At 44.7% G+C, this 18,157-nt stretch overlaps 1 protein-coding gene across 1 annotated transcript in view; it reads left to right on the forward strand.

The window, feature by feature from the left end:
* abca2 (ATP-binding cassette, sub-family A (ABC1), member 2) overlaps positions 1-18,157 on the forward strand; it is a gene marked incomplete at its 5' end in the record, with an annotated part of 77,740 nt that overhangs the window by 39,170 nt on the left and 20,413 nt on the right. Inside the window, 12 exons of the mRNA XM_079270993.1 lie at positions 1-107; positions 210-374; positions 1,852-2,032; positions 2,320-2,532; positions 2,955-3,151; positions 3,856-4,033; positions 6,685-6,871; positions 9,370-9,490; positions 9,679-9,969; positions 11,616-11,837; positions 15,828-15,930; positions 17,184-17,509. The exon at positions 1-107 is cut by the window's left edge and continues 98 nt beyond it. Of these exons, the coding sequence (XP_079127119.1) occupies positions 1-107; positions 210-374; positions 1,852-2,032; positions 2,320-2,532; positions 2,955-3,151; positions 3,856-4,033; positions 6,685-6,871; positions 9,370-9,490; positions 9,679-9,969; positions 11,616-11,837; positions 15,828-15,930; positions 17,184-17,509 (2,291 nt within the window). The remainder of the gene's footprint in view (positions 108-209; positions 375-1,851; positions 2,033-2,319; positions 2,533-2,954; positions 3,152-3,855; positions 4,034-6,684; positions 6,872-9,369; positions 9,491-9,678; positions 9,970-11,615; positions 11,838-15,827; positions 15,931-17,183; positions 17,510-18,157) is intronic.

Consider the following 18,157-nt stretch of genomic DNA (forward strand, 5'->3'; position numbering starts at 1 on the left):
ACCGGTAGAAGGCGATGACTTTAACCTGGGTCTGTCCATGATGATGCTCATCATCGATGCCGGTGTATACGGTGTGCTCACTTGGTACATAGAGGCTGTGCATCCAGGTATGAAACCATCGCCCTGTCAATCCTCACCATCCTGTTCACAATGTTCAACATCCATCTTTTCAGATGGATGACATCACATGTGTTGCCCCTCTCTTATAGGAATGTATGGGCTTCCCCGTCCGTGGTACTTCCCGTTACAGAGGTCCTATTGGTCGGGCAGTGGGCGTGTCGAGACCTGGGATTGGCCGTGGTGTGCAGGCGGGACTGCCCGGCTCAGTGTGATGGAGGAAGATCAGGCTTGTGCTATGGACCAGCGGAGATCTGGTACAGACACATGATTATTTGGGGCTGACCAGGATGACCGGAGGGCGAGATTGTCTTGTTCTATAGATTCACTGAACCACGTCCAACTTTAACACGTGTGATTTGATCGACACTCTCTTCTGACTTGAATTCCTTCTGTAACTTCTGAAAACAAATTTATTTAACATCAATTTAATACAGATGCCTCTTTATGACCTACAAGAATAAACACGCCCATCAGTGAGATTGGCCTTTTCTATTTAGTTCCTCTTAATGCTGGTCAGTGGTGCCACTGGGTCGCATTCTGGCTAATTCAGATAAAATCATGTAGGTTCACCAGGAGCACTTCAGACTACAGCCACAACCCAGGAGAAAATATTGGCACTCTACTGTGGAAGTTTGAGTCTGTTCCACAGCGAGGAGGCCAGAGCACGTGTCCGGCTGCTTTTTACAGTCGACACGCTGCAACAATAAATCTACCAAGACTGGTTTACAATTAAAAGGAATTTAATCCACTGATGCAAGTACAGTATTTACAGTGAAGTACACTATTTCATGAAATATTAAATCAATAAAACCCCGTTTGCAAAAAACTCAACTCAGCTCCTCAGGTATAAAACCCGTCCGTCCTCTGAGAGCCATCACGTGAGAGAGAAAAAGACTTGAAATGAAACCACCCACATCCGCTCGAAACTCCTCCTCTTCCGTTTATCCCAATTCCTATTGGCTAACTCCAGGAGTGTGTTCGCCTGTCTGCCTTTCTGTCCCTGAGTTTACGAACACATTCAATGACTGTCAGTTATGGTTTAATCCCTCTATGATAAACATTCAGTATAAACGTTAAACTTCTGCAACTTTGGCAAAAGCTTCATGTCTCAAATTCTACTTCTAGCTACTAATCCTACAACACTTTATGCTTATCTTAATTATGCATTTCCAAAACCCTTATGATTATGACTAATTATGAATTATTAAATATGAATCATTAAACACTTTTATGATAGCTACTAAACACAGTTCTATGCTCAAATTTCTTACACTATGTTTCTGCAAACCACTGAACATGTTGAGTATTGACGTTTCATAAGTATGTTCTCATATCAGCCTCGTAGAGGAAAGGCACAATGCCACCTGGTGAACATTGTAAAAGGATTCACATAACACTGCAACATTAGACAAGTGAAATAACACGTTACATGAAGCTCAACACCTACCAATACACCAACTGCAGAGTGCAGATGCATGAATACGCGCTAAACTATAACGCATGCAGGTCTGTCACTATGACGCAGCACGAATGACCTGGTGGGCAGACTGCCGGACCCCGGGGCAGTAAAATGAGAGCTTTTGTTGAAGGACTCTGCTGCTCAGAAACTTTGCTGCTTTTGTACACATGAACCGCTAAAAATCAACATGGAGTTAAAGTTCCTCGCAGTAGCTTTAAGAAGCCCCGTCCTTTTTGCACCACTTATTTCTCCGTCTTCTGTTGTAACCCCAGAGGAGATGCGGGGCATGGAGGAGGAGCCGAGCCACCTGCCGCTGGTGGTTTGTATCGACAAACTGACCAAGGTGTACAAGACCGGCAACAAACTGGCCCTGGACAAACTGAGCCTCAACCTCCATGAAAACCAGGTAGTCTCCTTCCTGGGACACAACGGCGCTGGCAAGACCACAACCATGTGAGGGGGACAGTGTGTGTGTGTGTGTGTGTGTGTGTGTGTGATGATAGAAGTCAATGCTGAAGATCAGTGTTCAACTGAAATACTGGCTGTAAAAAAAGCATGTCATCTAACGTTGATACGACCATCCGGAGTTTTCATTTTCCAACTGTAGCACTTTGTAACAGTTATTTTAATGATGTTCAATTGCGTTGGAGGCTTTAGTGAGGAATATGTTGAGGTGTACAACATACAAATCTGGCTTGAATTGCCTGACTGTTTATTGCTATTCCTACTGTTCGTCATAGGTCCATCCTGACAGGCTTGTTCCCGCCAACCTCTGGGTCTGCCACCATATATGGTCATGACATCCGCACGGAGATGGAGCGGATTCGTCAGAACCTGGGCATGTGTCCGCAGCACAACGTCCTGTTTGACAAGCTGAGTGTGGAGGAGCACCTGTGGTTCTACTCCAGACTCAAAGGCATGGCTGAAGAAGACATACGCAAGGAGATGGACAAGTGAGTTCAGTTATAAGTGAAGACGATCAAATCAAATAGGCAAGTATACAATGACAGCAAAATGCAACCTCACGCAACCAGACGCCACCATAATATCCCAATGATTTCAGACCCGTTGGTACGTCTCGTCTTAAAGAAGTACCCTCTTCCCAAGTTTCGAGTATCATTGACCATAACTCAACAGCACTTTGAAAAAGCAGCGAAATAGATGAATCATGATTGAGATTAATAAGTGAATGAAAACAGCAGCAGAGTGGGGAGTATGTTGCACTGATTTAAGTAGTGCTGTGGAAATGTACATTATACTGAAATGTATGTGTTGTAGTGCAGATAACTACCACTATAGATACTTAGTCACTGTAGTTCTAGCCACTGAGATGCACAGTGAACCATCATGTAGATGCTTTGCTGCGTGTGTCCAGGATGATTGTTGACCTGGAGTTATCCAACAAGCGCCACAGCTTGGTGGAGACGTTGTCCGGCGGGATGAAGAGGAAGCTCTCTGTCGCCATCGCCTTCGTTGGGGGCTCCAGGGCTGTCATCCTGGACGAACCCACAGCGGGGGTGGACCCCTACGCTCGCAGGGCCATCTGGGACCTGATCCTCAAGTACAAACAGGGTGAATGTATTTTCCTGTTACTATCTGGACAGAAACCGATGTTGGCATTGAATGCTTCTGCAAACCACTGGATATGTTGAATACATTTCATGAATATGATTCATATCAGCTTCGTGTTACGCTTGCATAAACAAGTTGCTTCGATTGGTTAGGCAACAAAACTACTTGCTTCAGGTTAGAAACAGGATCGTGTGTGTGTTCAAACAACAAGATGAGAATGAAACACAGCAACCGTACCAACGTGTGTCAATAAGTAAATACTGCCTGAGCAGACTTCCTCGATAATGTTACCTTGCAAGCGTAGTCAACTTTTACTGTCTTCACCTAAGAAGAGTAAAGTCAACGTTTACTTTTTGTTTTACGGGGGACACGAACAACGGCCTCCTGGGTGAAAGTCCTGTGTTTGTTCGACCCATTATTGTACCACGTAACTTTCAGTAATGCTTGCTCAATATACTGTCACCTGCTCTGCACGTAGCTCACTGTGCTACATTAATTACTGCAAAAACTTCCACATTCAATGCATCTGTGGTTTGCAGAACCATGGCAACGTTTTTACCGGCGACGGGACAGTCGCCTCAGGTATCCGCTGTATTTAAGGACAGCATACTGTGGCAAATAGTAGATGTTGGTTCAGTGTCATGTTCAATTGCATGAAGTAAAAAAGAGCAACACTTCCTGTTTGTGTTGTACCGCTGCCCTAGGTCGTACAATTCTGTTGTCCACCCACCATATGGACGAAGCAGACCTTCTTGGAGATCGCATTGCCATCATCTCACACGGGAAACTCAAGTGCTGCGGCTCGCCACTCTTCCTGAAGAGCACCTACGGAGATGGATACAAGCTGACTCTCGTGAAGAAGCAGAGTGAAGGCAGAGGTGAGTGAGGTTTCTTTGCATGACTTCTCAATTGCCCTTTATTTTCAGTTTTCCTAACTGTTGCACTGGAAATCAGACAGATTGGTAGAAAATGCAATGACCCTATTTCCATTCCTATGGTCGAGGCATTTCCCCCCAGAATGTGGGTCCACCTCTCACACATTGCAACAAGAACAAACTCAATGGATTTTGTATCATTATGTTCTGAATGAGAGACAAAAAGTCTTCAGGAATTGTATAAAGAGAAAGTTGAAAGAAATGGCTAAATATGATCCTAATATGATGAAAGCACAAACTTTTTAACCATATTTCAGTGACAAGGCTACATTGAAGTGCACGCCAGATTTGACCAAGCTGTATTTTTTACTTGAAGCAGAAAAACCTCACATATAATATATCAGTGATCTGGTCATATTCTACCCAAATCTGGTCCTATTCTACACTGATCTGGTCCTATTCTACACTGATCTGGTCCTATTCTACACAGATCTGGTCCTATTCTACACTGATCTGGTCCTATTCTACACTGATCTGGTCCTATTCTACCCTGATCTGGTCCTATTCTACACAGATCTGGTCCTATTCTACACTGATCTGGTCCTATTCTACCCTGATCTGGTCCTATTCTACACTGATCTGGTCCTATTCTACACTGATCTGGTCCTATTCTACCCTGATCTGGTCCTATTCTACACTGATCTGGTCCTATTCTACACAGATCTGGTCCTATTCTACACTGATCTGGTCCTATTCTACCCTGATCTGGTCCTATTCTACACTGATCTGGTCCTATTCTACACTGATCTGGTCCTATTCTACCCTGATCTGGTCCTATTCTACACTGATCTGGTCCTATTCTACACAGATCTGGTCCTATTCTACACTGATCTGGTCCTATTCTACCCTGATCTGGTCCTATTCTACACTGATCTGGTCCTATTCTACACTGATCTGGTCCTATTCTACCCTGATCTGGTCCTATTCTACACTGATCTGGTCCTATTCTACACTGATCTGGTCCTATTCTACACTGATCTGGTCCTATTCTACACTGATCTGGTCCTATTCTACCCTGATCTGGTCCTATTCTACACTGATCTGGTCCTATTCTACACAGATCTGGTCCTATTCTACACTGATCTGGTCCTATTCTACACTGATCTGGTCCTATTCTACACTGATCTGGTCCTATTCTACACTGATCTGGTCCTATTCTACACTGATCTGGTCCTATTCTACACTGATCTGGTCCTATTCTACACAGATCTGGTCCTATTCTACCCTGATCTGGTCCTATTCTACACTGATCTGGTCCTATTCTACACAGATCTGGTCCTATTCTACACAGATCTGGTCCTATTCTACACAGATCTGGTCCTATTCTACCCTGATCTGGTCCTATTCTACACTGATCTGGTCCTATTCTACACTGATCTGGTCCTATTCTACACTGATCTGGTCCTATTCTACACTGATCTGGTCCTATTCTACCCTGATCTGGTCCTATTCTACACTGATCTGGTCCTATTCTACACTGATCTGGTCCTATTCTACCCTGATCTGGTCCTATTCTACCCTGATCTGGTCCTATTCTACACTGATCTGGTCCTATTCTACACTGATCTGGTCCTATTCTACACAGATCTGGTCTTATTCTACCCTGATCTGGTCCTATTCTACACTGATCTGGTCCTATTCTACACTGATCTGGTCCTATTCTACCCAGATCTGGTCCTATTCTACACTGATCTGGTCCTATTCTACACTGATCTGGTCCTATTCTACCCTGATCTGGTCCTATTCTACACTGATCTGGTCCTATTCTACACTGATCTGGTCCTATTCTACACTGATCTGGTCCTATTCTACACTGATCTGGTCCTATTCTACACTGATCTGGTCCTATTCTACACTGATCTGGTCCTATTCTACCCTGATCTGGTCCTATTCTACACTGATCTGGTCCTATTCTACACTGATCTGGTCCTATTCTACACTGATCTGGTCCTATTCTACACAGATCTGGTCCTATTCTACACTGATCTGGTCCTATTCTACACTGATCTGGTCCTATAAGCTGTCTACTGCACTCAAACCTTGTTTGTTTTGTTGTATAATTTTTCTGCAACTTGGTGAATCATGCAACCTGCATCATGGAAAGTCCTGCGTTAGCTGCTAGCAGCTTGTTTGCACTCGAACCTCTAATGTGAACACACAGCAAGCAGCTGGATGTTCATTGGGCCAGACCTTATTGAACAGGAGCACCAGTTGTCTTTTATTTCCTAGCAGATTTGTAGATGTTTATCCTTGATGGAACTCATTTTTACAGGACTGTAAAAGCGAAGGGACAGATTTAATAATGGCTGTGAGAAGTGTTGAAAGCCACATCGACACTCTGGTATATATGAATACATTCGTTAGCTGAGGACATAGAACTGTCTCAGCTTGTTACTAACAGAGTGCACCATTCTCCCTCCAGTTGATGCTGTGCCTACAACCTCTTCTCAACTCATCGAGACTGTGACCTGTGTTTATTGATGGCACTGTTTTCTTTGTCTTGTCTCACTCTCCTCTATTTCCCTTTAACCATCCTCCACCCTGCTCTCTCCATCCATCATGTTGTGTGGTTTCCTTACACCATGCAGGACAGGGCAGCCAGCTGCAGCCTCCTTCGTCTCCGTCTCCGTCCTCCTCTCTGTCACCTTGCTCAGAAGCTCGGGTCACCCTGTTTATTCGCCGGTTTGTGGCATCGTGTCTGCTGGTGTCCGACTCCAACACCGAGTTGTCCTACGTCCTGCCCTCTGAGGCCGTCAAGAAGGGCTGCTTCGAGAGGCTGTTCCAGGTACACACACGGACACAGCCAACAACCGTTGGTCTGGTTTATGGTCTTCCGTTACTGGATGAACAGCGAAAAGCTGTGAATATTTTAAAAGGACATCTTAAAACTGGCGCATTCACTTCAGCAATATAGAGTATGGTTTGGCATATTGAAGATTTACCAAAACAATGTTACCAACAAGTCGAGGTGACATGTCTGGTAATTGAATCCCTCGCTGCCATTTGTAGCGAAGGTAAAACCTAAAACCAGTCAGCTGTGGGTGGGTTTGTGTAAACTCCCACTGTACAGGCAAACATGTTACAAACCCACGGAACTTTGATATTCTAGTGGGGACACCAAAGTTTCCAGAGATATACACCCCTCATTTGTTGGATTTCCCTGATCTAAATATGTGCATTTTAGGAACTGAAGAAGCGCTTTGTCAACAATTTTGTGCTTTAGGAAACAATTTAATTACAAACACATCGGTTCTATAGACATCAATAGTAGTGACACAGCAAAATGTCACATCCACAAAGCATGCTGAACAAGACGGGGTCTGAGTTTGAAGGTTTCAAGATGTGTCGCGTGGATTGCCGTGCTGCAGACTGAGAGACCGTCTGTCCCGGGGGAAGTAAGAGCCGGCCCTCCCTGCAGGGATAGAGGGCACAGCGAGCACACAGTGCACGGCCCTAGGTAGCGAGCCAGGGCCAGTGTAGGTACTCGGGCTCGGCCTGGAAGACCGGCCCGGGATCCTACGTCTATGGATGACGGCACACATTATGATTGCATGTGGGAGACTAAACTGATTTGCACCCACAACTCACTCCTACTCTGCCTCTGATTAAATATGAACCCTTCCAGGCATTGTTTAGTGCTAATGTTAGCTATGATGCTAACTGGCGCTACAAACTAGACAGGACCAGTAGAGCCTTCAGGTGTCTTAAAACAAAACGTACGAAGAGTTTATTTTCGACCCATCTATCAGTACATTTGAATAATTCCAAGTATATATAACACACAGTAGTAATAACCATACTTATTGTTTTCCTTACAACGGTCTGATAGATAAGCATTTTGCCAAGACAAATAAATAGCCACGAATAAATACAAAAAAATGGGAATGTCAAATATTAAAAATGATACTACTACTACTACTAATAATAATAATAATAATAATAATAATAACAATAATAGGCAAAGCAAGTTTATTTGTTTAGCACATTTCAACAACAAGGTAATTCAAAGTGCTTCACATAAAACCATTAAAAACATCAAAACATAAGGCAAAAGAAAAGGAGATTTAAAAACAGTGTAAGAAATAAAATGCAGTAGTAAAATGCAGAAATGCAGGAAATTGATTAATATATTAATTGAATGTGGCTCAATTAAAGGCAGCAGCAAACAGAAAGGTCTCCAATCTTGATTTAAATGAGCTGAGGGTCTCAGCAGACCTGCAGCTTTCTGGGACTTTGTTCCAGATATGTAGTTTTAATAGTTTTATTGTTGATAAAACAGTGTCATATAGGTGAGATAAACTCTGTAAGTCTGTGTTCTGGAGGGCTGGCTAGGCATTCATCATGTGTGAGAGGAGACCAGGCTCCACATTCAGGGGTTTTCATAGCGAGGCCAGCGTTAGTGTTCAGCAACGGCCTGGAATGCTGCCAATCAAAGGTGGAGTGGGGGCGGCTGGACGGCGTGCCAAACGAGTCCGTTTTGTCTCTCCAACATACATCCGATTAGAACGTGTGATGTTATCTGGAGCGGCAGAACCCTGAGCCTCTCTGCCAGGCCCAACATATCTGGTACCGACAGCAATCACAGAGCAGGAGGGATGCACCGAGCGAGGGCCAGCCGGCACCGGGGAGTGGCCGGCCCTGACCCGCCAAGTTGAATCCCGCTGGCGGACTGCGCTGACCCCGCCCATTGAGAAGTGTGGAGATATCTTAGATTCATCGTCAAACTGTAGCAGGTCTGTCTACACCGTGTCAGGCTGAATGTCGGATCGCTGTGATTTCATTTGAATTCGGCGACACAATGGGTGATTATGATCGGCCGAACGGCCCACAAGTTAGATCCATACAGACTCGCCAACATTCTGTGACCAAAATACCTTGAAGTAACAAAACGTCTTGTCTCGGTAAAAACATATTATATATAAATATATACATTGTGTGAAATAAATAGGCAAATGATCAAATCAATATAACGCTAGCTTGTGAGGAAAAATAAATAAGCCTGCTGCTAGTGTAGTGTTATTAAAACAAGTGTTTAAATTGGAATATAACTTTAATGTTGCCATACTTGGCAACTTGATAACATTTGTTGAAGCAAAGATGATGAGGCTCAGAGGTGCTCCTGCCTACCCTGACCCATCGGATTGTTGAGTAGTATTGTGTGAGGACAGAGAACCTCGTGCTCAGGTGTACTTATCAAGCCCTTGTGAAGTTGTGAAGCCCTGTAGTGTTATTGGGGATGTTGGTAAAATGAATGACGCCCTCACCTGTTGTGTGTGCCTCCAGGCTTTAGAGCAGAGCTTGGACAGCCTGGCTCTGACCAGCTTCGGGGTGATGGACACCACGCTTGAGGAGGTTTTCCTCAAAGTGTCTGAGGAGGACCAGTCCCTGGAGAACAGCGACGCTGGTGAGACCACATTCCTCTCATGTGTCTCCAGATAGCTCAACACATCCACTCAGTTTCTCGCCTTCATAAGTTAGTCATGGCTGTCTCAACAATAACAGATTCCTGCAAAGTGTGTACTGCCTGAATTAAAGCTCTGACCTTAGATTTAGACTTTAGAATCTTCTCCTTCTCTCTCTGTCCTTTGGCAGACATGAAGGGTTCCCCGGGGGGCAGCTCAGTGGGGAAGTCCTCAATGGGTTCAGGAGGGCTGGGGGCGCCACAGGGTGAGACTGGACCTTCAGTGGAGAGTGAGGAGCCGGAGGCGGAGCCGAGTAATCTGGTGATGTGCTCCAGGCTGAGTCAGAGCCAGTCCTCCCTGAAATCCTCCTCGTCCATCGGCTCAGTAAGGGGGGATGAAGGGGGACTGTACGCAGACTTCTATGGAGATTACTGCCCACTCTTTGACAACGGCCAAGAGTCTGACTCTGCCAGCCTGAGGGGTAAGACGACAAGATAGCAGATGTGCCGTGTCAGATGCTGAGCCTCCAACCAAGGGATGTTGGTTGATACATCCCGTAATTTGTCCTTCAGTGGCATGTACTCGTGATTTAAGAGAATGTGCTTAATCAGCAATTTTCTTGCATTTCGAAATGAGTTTGCCAGTTATTCAGACTAAGTACATGTCCTGTACGGACGGCCTCCACTAGTGCCTTGATCTGAATGAATTTGGAGTTGGAATATGTGACTGAAATGAACTAAAACAAAGAAAAATAAATCTTCTCCTGTTCACCAGACAAGTGTACATTTTCCAAAAACACACAAACACAACAGAGATGAATAATCTCACAGTGCAGGAAGAGGCAGAAGGCTCACTTGAAGCCTCCACATGTATAATATTCAAACTTCACAATATTATAGAGAACACAAAATGAATATGCATAAGAAATGACATCGTAATATTGTTGACAATATATGATGTATAACAATAATACATATATAAATAGATGATGAGACACATCGAAGTCTCTGGCAGAGCAGCAGGAACAGCAGAATAATCCAGGTCAGGAACAGAAGCTGGGAGTTTACCGGGAGTCAGGCGGGACCGGGTAGATCCGGGGCAGGAAGGGTCGACAACAGGAAATCAGTCCGGGATAAAGCACTGGAAAGTCTGCCATTCAATAGCAAAGAGTCTATGTAGGGGCTTGATTAGTGATCAGAGCCAGGTGAGTGAACAGGTGAAGGGAGGAAGGCTGATGAGGAGGCAGTGCAGCTGAACTGTGACAGTGCGTGCATGTGGGCGAGGGTGAGCGTGGGCTCGTGTTTGTTCAGGGATGGTGGCTTATACACCTGCAGTAACTCATAAGCAACAGCAATGCTGCAAGTCCCTGTGAGTGAAACAACTCTAGAGATCATATGAAACCTAAAACAAGGAATACATGGACAATAAGACATAAAGAAAGCAATTACAAAACAGCAGTTCAATTGTGTTGTAAGCATCTTTTGAAAGGTTTCATAAGGGGACAGGGCAGAACATGTTCTCCAGGTGTTGCAGCTCCGGCCTTTCATTTGCGCTTGTCCCCGTGTGACTGACTCCACCTGTTGTGCCTCAGCACATGTACGGTGAAAGGGCCTGAGAGCAACTCTTGTTTGTGAACTTTGATTCAACGTTAGATTCACAGCTTCAGATATCTTGGAGTCAGTGTAGACAATAAACTCCAGCAGAATCCCAGCATCGACTGCATGTCATACTCCCCCACCTCCTATTGTTGCTTTACAGATGTCCAACCCATCCTGCTGTACTGGTCCCTGCTTCTTCACCACGTTAACCATCTCCAGCAAACACAAACACACCAGCATTCCCACACCCACATAAGCAACAGAGCCATCACACAGCAGGAGACACTGGTCAACAGGTCCCATGACCACCATCCGGTCGGATATACAGGACTTCAGAATGGAGACGGTCTCTTCTGCAACAGCAGCCCTGAACAACCACACATGCTTAGCAATTGGTTCGATAGTGAATTGTCCTGAAAAAACTCATTGTGCAATCATGCCATCAAACATTACAGCAGTGGTCATTGCAGACCCACCAGGCAGAGATCTTTTCATTTGACCATTCCTTCCCCCACCTTTTCCCCTCCAGGAGATGCAGAGAACCCCTCGTCCCCAGAGCCAGAGGTCCTGGAGGGGCAGAGCAGCTTCAAGCTGGAGGGTTGGTGGTTAAAGCTGAGTCAGTTCCACGGGCTCATCGTCAAGAGGTTCCACTGTGCCAAGAGGAACACCAAGGGCCTCTTTTCTCAGATCCTGCTGCCTGCCTTCTTCGTCTGTGTGGCCATGACCGTGGCCTTATCTGTGCCTGCGATTGGTGAGATTTCACATATTTGGTCGACAGCAGCTTTCTATCCTGCTTCTCAGGACCGAAGAACTGCTGTGTTTCTGTCCTAGCAGGCAGGTAGACGGAGTATTCCTTCAAAGAGCAGATGAGTGGACACTGGTGTTGCTGAGGTGTTTCGTGCTGATGGTTGTACTGATCGGGGATCAGTTTTTGCATGGAGCTGACTACGTTAATCGCATTCACCTAGCTATAGATCAGTCCCTGATGAGATGGCTGGAATGACTTCTGCTCCTGAAGACAGGAATTCAGAAGCAGAGATGTAAAGAAATCCTTCTCTCTGAAAGACTCTTACTGTGCTAACGTTGTTGTTTTAAGCCCTGGACCCGCTTCCCCATCTGTTTGTGTCTCCGTGACTAACGGGGACAACCTGTTTCAAGGTTTTGAAAAGTTTCCCTCACCTTGCACTTGATGTGGTCTGATATCAATTAGAAGTCTCGTTCTGAAAATACAAGTCACAAACAGAAAGCCACAACGTCCCAGAATACCTAGGGGTAACATCACTGAATTTGAGAACACTATCAAAGAGATTAATTGGATATATAATCTGAAAAATCTTAATGTTGAGGAAGACAGTCAGGTCATGATCTCCACCATCCAGTCCATAAAAGGTAGATTCCAGAAGGTCTCAAAACCAAAACATGGGCAAAAAACATCTCTGCCATGGATAAAGGGTGACATCTGGAAGATCATGAAAGAACGGGATAGGGCACTTAAATCAGCCCTCAGTTCCAAACTAACTGTTGATAGACACAGATTTGTTATGCTTAGAAACAAGGTCACAAAAGAAATCAGGAAGGCAAAAGCTAACTTTTTTATCCAAATATTAACTGAAGCAAAGGGCAACCCTAAAATAATTTGGAAAAATATTAAGCTGCTGGCAGGGAAAACTGGTGACAACTCAGAAGATCAAATCCAGGTTAACTTAAATGGCAACTTAACACGTGACCAGCAGGAGATCGCCACCGCCTTTAATTCTTACTTTGTAGATACCGTTAAGTCTCTCACACAGAATGCAAACAATGGGCCCACCATTCTCCCCTCCACAGACTTTACTCAACCAGTCTTCAGCCTAAGACCCATTTCTGAAACTGATGTGCTGAAGGTGATAGATTCACTTAGAAACTCTAAAGCCTTAGATGTATTCGGACTAGACACCATGTTTCTTAAGAATATGAAGGAGTCACTGTTATATCCCATCACTAAATTAGTTAATCTGTCTTTTGAACAGAATGCTTTCCCTAGGGTCTGGAAGCCAGCTATAATTACACCCATCTTTAAGGCAGGTGATAGAACCCATGTAAATAACTACAGGCCAATAAGCATTCTCCCCGCTTTCTCTAAGGTAGCCGAGAGGTGTGTAGCACAACAAGTAATTGCTCACCTCAATAGCAGTCCCTTCAGACTCCACCCCATGCAGTTTGGCTTTAGAGCCCAGCATTCTACTGCAACAGCCAACTGCTTCTTTACAGAACAGGTTAAAGCCAAGCTAGATAAAGGGGGAGTGGTGGGAGCAGTGTTTCTAGACCTAAAGAAAGCCTTCGATACAGTAAATCATTCCATATTAATTACAAAATTGGCCAAATTTAATTTTTCTCCTGACACCCTATGCTGGTTCAAATCCTACCTGGACAATAGAACGCAGTGTGTACAGATCAACGGTGTTTCATCCCCCATCCTCAATTACAGTGTCGGTGTTCCACAGGGCTCTGTGCTTGGTCCTCTTCTTTTCAGCATGTACATTAATGATCTGCCATCAGTATGTGCACGGGTGGATATACAGATGTACGCTGACGACACAGTCATTTTTGTACATGCACCCAACATCAAACAGGCAGCAGACAAACTCACTGAAGAAATGGTCCATGTCACTAAGTGGCTGTCAGACTCTTGCTTACATCTCAATGTGAAAAAAACAGTCTGCATGTTTTTCTCAAAGAGGGTGAATAATATTACAACAGAGCATCCTGTGTACATATCTGGTGAACAGCTTCAGGTGGTCCCTAACTACAAATATCTGGGGATCATTCTTGACTCCACACTCACATACAAAAAACAAGTGAAGCATGTAATGGCAAAAGTCAAGTTTAGTCTACATAATTTCAGATACATACGCAACAACCTCACAACTGAAGCTGCTAAACTGTACTTTCATGCAATGATCCTCCCTCATATCACTTACTGTCTAACCACCTGGTCACACACTCACAACACAACCCTGAAGCCCCTACAGTCCGTCTATAAGCAGGCTATCAAGGTACTTGACATCAAGCCCAGACACTACCACATTTGCAACATCTTGCCCAAATACCATCTTCTGTGTTGGGATAGTCTTGTCAAATTCCATAACAGCTGCTTAACCTTTAAAATTCTTAATGGCCTTGCACCTCCCCCGTTGAGCACTTTCATAACACAAAAGACCAATAGCAGACTAACCAGAGCAACAGCTCGCGGGGACCTAGTGGTCCCAGGCAGGAGAAGCAAGTTCAGCCAGCTATCATACTCTGTCACAGCTTCCGTCACCTGGAACACTCTCCCATCACACATAAGACAGAGCACCACATACAGGTTCTTCACACACAACCTCAAAGCCTGGCTCATTAACAACCAGGTGTGTCAGCACTAACAGTCTCATGCCTGCCATGTCCGTATGTAGCCTGCCTGTCTGCCTGTCTGCCTGTCTGCCTGTCTGTCTGTCTGTCTATCTGTCTGTCTGCCTGCCTGCTTGTCTGTCATGTTTGATCCTGTGTCTGCAGGATTGTATTGCACAGCTCTGTTTGCTTGTTTTTGTGTTGTTGTCTTTTTAAACAGTTTTTAAATGTTTAAATGTTTTTAGCGGCTTCTAACACCGTGCCCAGGGACAACGGTTGAAAATTAGCTTTTTTAGCTAACACTGTCACATTTACAGTCATGTTTTTATTAATGTGTGCTGTCGATTAATGTGAACTGTCCCTGTACAAAAAAAAAAAAAAAAAAAAAAAAAAAAAAGTCAGGTCCACGTTGTCAAAACCAGCTGAACATGCAGCCATGACACTGAAGATACAACACTAACCTAAGCGTTCGTACTCCAACACAACAAAGTCAACACCGGCACTCCTCTCGTCAACTCTCACTCACGTTTCCACCGTTGTCTTCCGGCAACAAGTGACACAATGACAAACAGACCATATCAAGCCAAAGACAAAGACAAGTGTTTTGTTCTCTCCAGCGTTCTCTCCATCATGTTGTCAGACACTTATAATAACAAGCTCAGCGCTTCCATTACATTACAACCCAACATGTGGTTAAAGGACGACCTGCTCTCCCCTGAGCCACAGCCGCACATCTGGACCAGTTTAAAGACGTGCTGTCACTGAGACAGGAGGGCAGAGAGGGTTCAAATGATGAAACCAGGTGTAATCAAACAGTTGGTGTTGTCATAACAGTAATACAGGTATGATGATTAAATGGTGACGTGATTCAATGAGGGCAGCAGAATAAGCTGAGAACATAAATATGATCAGCATGTCAGCAAACAGCAGACACAGAAGAACATCAGCATTCATCTGGAGGTGTTTGTGTCCACCTGATGACTGTACGTAGGTGCAACACTCGCTCTCCCTCCACCTCTACTTTAGTCTCCAGAGCTGAGAGGAACGGCATCCTTTATGATCATTGTTGTGGGTTTGTCATTTTAAATGCAATTTGATACATTGTTAATAATAAAAAGTGCAGCTTTGATGAATCCAAGCGTTCAAGCAACAATCAGGAGCATAAGAGAAGATAATAGTAACTCTGTGGTGCACAGTATGCTGCTTAATGTTGAGATATCTGCTCATGTCCTGCAGTGCTCTGAGTGCTGCACGCTATTCAACATGCTCGGTGATCTTCATTGTTCGTGAATGTTGATGCTTTGCACGACTTGTAAAATAAATGAAGAAGAGCTCACAGGCTGGTGATCACTCGGTCTGTCTTGTTCTACAGGAGATCTGCCGCCCCTGATCTTGTCCCCGTCTCAGTACCATAACTACACCCAACCGAGAGGCAACTTCATCCCCTACGCCAACGAAGACAGACCCCAGTACAGGTCAGAGGACCCGCATCGTGTTCACACTGAGAGCTCATCATCAGATGAAGATACGTTTAGGTGGTCGTAGCTTTTGGGGGAAGTGATTTCAACATGTCATCTGCTTTCAAGATCAGCTAAATGCTAACGTCAGGATGCTAACATGCTCACAATGACTATTCTGACATGCTGATGTCATAATACCCTGTAAGATATTTGCCATCTTAGTTTCACATGTTAAAATGTTAATAATTGAAATAGTGACCTGATGGAAATTCATCTTGAGGGGAACTTTAAATTGTGGACCACATCCATTAAATAATTGTTACATCAATCTGGACCAGAGTGGTGGATTTCCAATCGACAATTCTTAGTTGTGATAAGAGCTAACTGAAAGTACTGATAACTGGTGAACATACGATGATATAAATGCTTTATCAAGTGAAAACATGCATTCATAACCCTTCCTCTGCCAGCTTCCAGACCGGACTCTCACAGCCCTTCACTGCACTCAGCACAACACAGGAACGTGACTTGGATCTTGATTTACTTGCTGATAATATGTCGCTCAAACGGTTCACTCACTGCTCCATTCACAGTTAAATGCTGACTTCATCGTGCTCTGGTTGGCAGCGCTAGTATGCTCCGAGTGCTGCCACGCCGCCACTCTTATCACTACGCACTGAGCTTCAGAAAGGAGCTGTGCTGCACCTATGACACACTGTTAGGGGGGGTCACAAGACAAAGGTCTGAAGGCCAGATCTGAAGATCAGTATAAACGGTGAAAACTCATTTATTCATCCATTTCCTCGCTTTATCATTCATACAGATTTCCATATTGATATTTATTTTCTACCTTTGGCAGGCTCCTTAACGGAGAAACCGTCTAAATCAAGGTGTACAAAGCTCAAAGGATGTATTGTATATCCAACAAAACTAAGCAACTGCCTGATCTGCTTCTGAAACACAAACCATAAGTCTGTGTAGTACAACAGCCGTTGATTTGATCATAAATGTACTTCTCTACGTCTTTGTAGCCAAACAGCTGCTGTGGCGCTAACGCAGCAGCTCGGTGGCTCTCACGCTAACGAGCTGTGGCCGTGCTCCACGTGGGCTTTCATGAGCCGCAGCCTGACTCTGTTGTTTGCTGAATCAATAACTCTTACATGTACGACATGGAGTCATGGATTTAAAAAAAATGATAGTATGGAGAAGTTACATTCTGTCAATAACCACTTCAGTCAATCCATCTGATCTGTGGCCGCCCCTCTCAGGTGTAAGGTGTCTCCAGACGCCAGCCCACAGAAGATCATCAACACCCTCCGCCTGCCCTCGGGCGTGGGTGCGACCTGCGTCCTTAAAACCCCCTTCAACAGCACCCTGGACCAACTGGCCCAGACCCTCAACCCCAGCGCCAACAACTCCAAGACCCTGGCTGCTCGCTACTTTGACTCAATGTGTCTGGACTCCTTCACCCAGGGAGTCCCTCTCTCCAACTTTGTGCCCCCACCTCCTTCACCGGCACCATCAGATGACCCAGATCCTCGCTTTGAGGACGGACTGTGGAACTTCACAGTGGCCCCTCCAATCACAGTCCACGGTGAGTCCATCTCAAAAGAAAAGACTCGTTTCAGTCATTGCATTTAACCGTTTCTTCACACAATCAACACAGGGTACAACATGTCTCAACTGGTTTAAGAAAGACATACTTTCAGGGTTTCTTTCTCCTTTGCATCCTTCAACCAGTCGGCTAACTGGAAACTGTACCACTGAACCCCTAACTGCTCCCGGGCGCCTGCCATTGGCAGCCCACTGCTCCCTATATGTACAGGGATGGGTTAAATGCAGAGAATACTTTCCTCACTGTGGGACCAATAAAGGAATGTTTCTTCTTCTTCTTCGAACCAGTTTGTCAAACCAAAGACACTTTGTTTAGATATCTTCAGTCATATGCAGAGCCAGACCTCTGACTGCTGATACTTGCTCTGAGCCCATTTGATAAAAGTGTGTTGGAGTGCTCATGCATCTGTCTGGGCACCAGACATTGGTTTATCTTTAACCTGAATCTGAAACACTATTCTTGAATCAGTACATTTGGCTACCATGTGTGCACGACACTCTTTAATAAAGTTTGTAATCGTTCATCAGATACACACGTCAACGGTTAAATTGTCCAAAACATGTCCAAATGAACCTGTAATAAACACAAGTGTGCAGACTCTGCAACAAAGGTGGACAGCAGTGTTTG

The sequence above is a fragment of the Melanostigma gelatinosum genome, assembly GCF_949748355.1.
Source record: "Melanostigma gelatinosum genome assembly, chromosome: 6".
Taxonomy (NCBI): domain Eukaryota; kingdom Metazoa; phylum Chordata; class Actinopteri; order Perciformes; family Zoarcidae; genus Melanostigma; species Melanostigma gelatinosum.